General features: G+C 41.7%; 1 protein-coding gene across 1 annotated transcript in view; it reads right to left on the bottom strand. All coding sequences in view use genetic code 11, as the record gives it.

The window, feature by feature from the left end:
• Positions 1 to 270: 270 nt before the first annotated feature.
• The window catches only part of EGR_04380 (hypothetical protein), a gene marked incomplete at both ends in the record, with an annotated part of 2,899 nt that continues 521 nt past the window's right edge, over positions 271 to 2,648 (bottom strand). Inside the window, 2 exons of the mRNA XM_024493629.1 lie at positions 271 to 457; positions 1,471 to 1,604. Of these exons, the coding sequence (XP_024351950.1) occupies positions 271 to 457; positions 1,471 to 1,604 (321 nt within the window). The remainder of the gene's footprint in view (positions 458 to 1,470; positions 1,605 to 2,648) is intronic.

Genomic DNA, 2,648 nt, shown 5'->3' with positions numbered 1-2,648 from the left:
GCAACTTGTGTCCTGTGGAGTACCAAATTTCGCAAAAGAATAACGGGCTGAAAAATTGTTTTTTTTTTTTTGAATTCTATGACTTTTTTTCCTCAATGTTATCACGTCCTTTTCATTTACTGCAAGATGTCCTTTTAATGCTTCTTGCCCAGATCTTAGTAATTTCATCTATGCTGCCTTAAGATTGTCTTACCCTCCTCTCTGTTAACAAGCATCTATGAAATCGTTGTTTGACTAGTAAACCTACAGCACAGTACTGTTAGTTGATCGTCAACGATGATTGAGGTGGTGAATGGCGTAGTATGCAGCATTAATGGAATGAAGGGGTGGGTTCATGCATTTTACATTACCCTCGCGTGAATCATCAGCAATAGGGTAATAACATTTAGTTCTTCTCATTATTTTTATCACTGAGGCATCATGGGAGTGTAAAGGCATGGCAGACTTCTTATTGGTGCTAGCAGTAATCAGAATAGTTTTTTTCTCATCTGTTGCATTTTTCCTCCTCAGCTGATAGCGTTTTACTTATTCTAGAGTGATACGGGGTCTCAGGAGATGACTGACCCCTACAACTGCTCAGATGCTGCGTTGATCTAACATGACACTAATTACTTTTACCTCGTCTTTCCATTCCATTCTAAGGCGTCTTTTTAATTAAGCGTCATGTATGTGCGGGCCCAGGTAGTAAAGTTGGGACGTAACCATGGGGGTTAAATATTTCTGGCATTTCACCTTTACCAAACTGCTGTGCGTGTGTGTGTGAAAGAATTGGCGTATTTATTTTCTTCAGACTGATGGTCGAGTGGAGACTTAATCGTGGAGTAGGAGAACAGACCGAGGCCTTTCTTAAGGGCCTTTTTGAGGTTGTGGATCCCTCCTGGTTGCAAGTTTTCGACGAACGCGAATTGGAGGTAAGTCTACTCATAAATGTGCTTGCCAGATTTTCCTGTTAGATAGAGTCTTATATTTTTACACAAAAAATATATGAGGGATGCTTAGGTCGACCGATACTTGTGTTTATACGAGAAAGTTATGAACTTCAAACGGCATTTACTAGTTTTGCGAAAGGATTCGTCTCGTGCCATTTCACCGCAGGTCATGTATTAATCAGACGTCTGGGAGCAGGCTACAGTGGTCGTCATTGACCAACCATCTTTGAGTAGTGTACATTGTCTCACTGCTTATCATCTGAGCGTCCTCTTCTAGTAGTGTGCTTTGAAGTCGTAAGAAAACCGTCCACCACCATGCGCTGTTGCATGCGCATAGGCGGCACTACTACTATTCTACTTAACGATTTAGCACTACTGTGAGTAATGCCTCAGCCTTGGTATCTGATTTTGCACTTGAAAATTTAAAAGACTAGATTTGATTTGAACACCTCAACAACTCATGTGTCTCTTCCCTTTGTTTCCTTTTGGTACAGTCCGCCCATTTCTATTTATGTGTGACAATAACACCTGCTTCTCTCACCATTTGTGCAGCCTTTTCCGTAGGGCAGGTGTTCCAGTCTCATGCGAATATGGTAAATTGGCCAAGAAAAAGATTAGTTTTAAGTGTTTTTTGAAGTACAGCCAATCAACATCCCTCCTGTTTGTTGCTACTACCTGAGAAATATTGAGAGAACCATGAAATGGATTAGCAAAAATGAAAAAAGTGCAAAATTGAGTTAACTGTGTTTAGTGCGTGTCTATACAACTGACAGAGCAATCCGGCATCCAATTTCAGCACTTATTTCGTTTGTGATGGATAGGGCTTTGACTTCTTGAAGTAGTGTAAAAAGAGTTTGAGTAGTTGATGACACTTACCTGCTCTCGAAATGACTGGAGCAAGAGTTGAGACCTGTTAAGTGCTTTAGTGAGAGTTAAACTTCTGCTCACACTTTGGGGTTGATGGGCAATGGAAGCGGAAGACTGCAAAACACCTCGATCTAGCTGCCATCTGGTTTTTGCGTTAACGAAGGCGATGTAAATGCGTTGTGATGTTCACGAATGGAGATACTACTGGTTATTCCCAAACGAAGCAATCATTAACCAATTCCTACACCTCCGAGTCAGTACTATATTCCTAACTTTGGGCATAGGCAATGAATTTACTTTTATTGTCAGCAGAGCGTTACTCGTATTTGCTCCCCATCGCATCACCCTCGAATCAATGGGTAAGCGAAATGATTTGTTGACACATTTAGGCGAGCACTTCTGAAGTCAAGGGAGGAGGGAGCGACTGCCGAAATTCTTACAGGAATACTGCGAAAGATTCTCTTCCGAAGCCCCCAATAATGGAGGCTTCAATGGGGGCGAAAACTTGCTGATATTAACCTAATAGGTACGATTCAACTCCAAGGTGCTCAAACATACTTATTTAGAAGGGGCTAGGTCCAATCGGTGGGAGGGAAGAAAGTTATGCTCGGAAAAGAGATCTCAAAAATCACACTATAGGTAGGAGAGAGATATTGCCTCATCCCTATCCTCAACCACCGTATTTCCCTCACAGCTATTCAAGCGATTATCCTCTTTTCGGTGGCGGTAGGCAATAACATGACCACATCTGGAATGGGATACACAATGCGGAAATAGTTAAAACAGCGATAGATAACAGCAGCAGTTAGCTTATGCCTCGTTTAGAGCTGTGAAATTGAGGGAGAGTTTAGT

The sequence above is a fragment of the Echinococcus granulosus genome, assembly GCF_000524195.1.
Source record: "Echinococcus granulosus chromosome Unknown EG_S00027, whole genome shotgun sequence".
Taxonomy (NCBI): domain Eukaryota; kingdom Metazoa; phylum Platyhelminthes; class Cestoda; order Cyclophyllidea; family Taeniidae; genus Echinococcus; species Echinococcus granulosus.
This window is presented reverse-complemented; position numbering and strand designations above follow the sequence as displayed.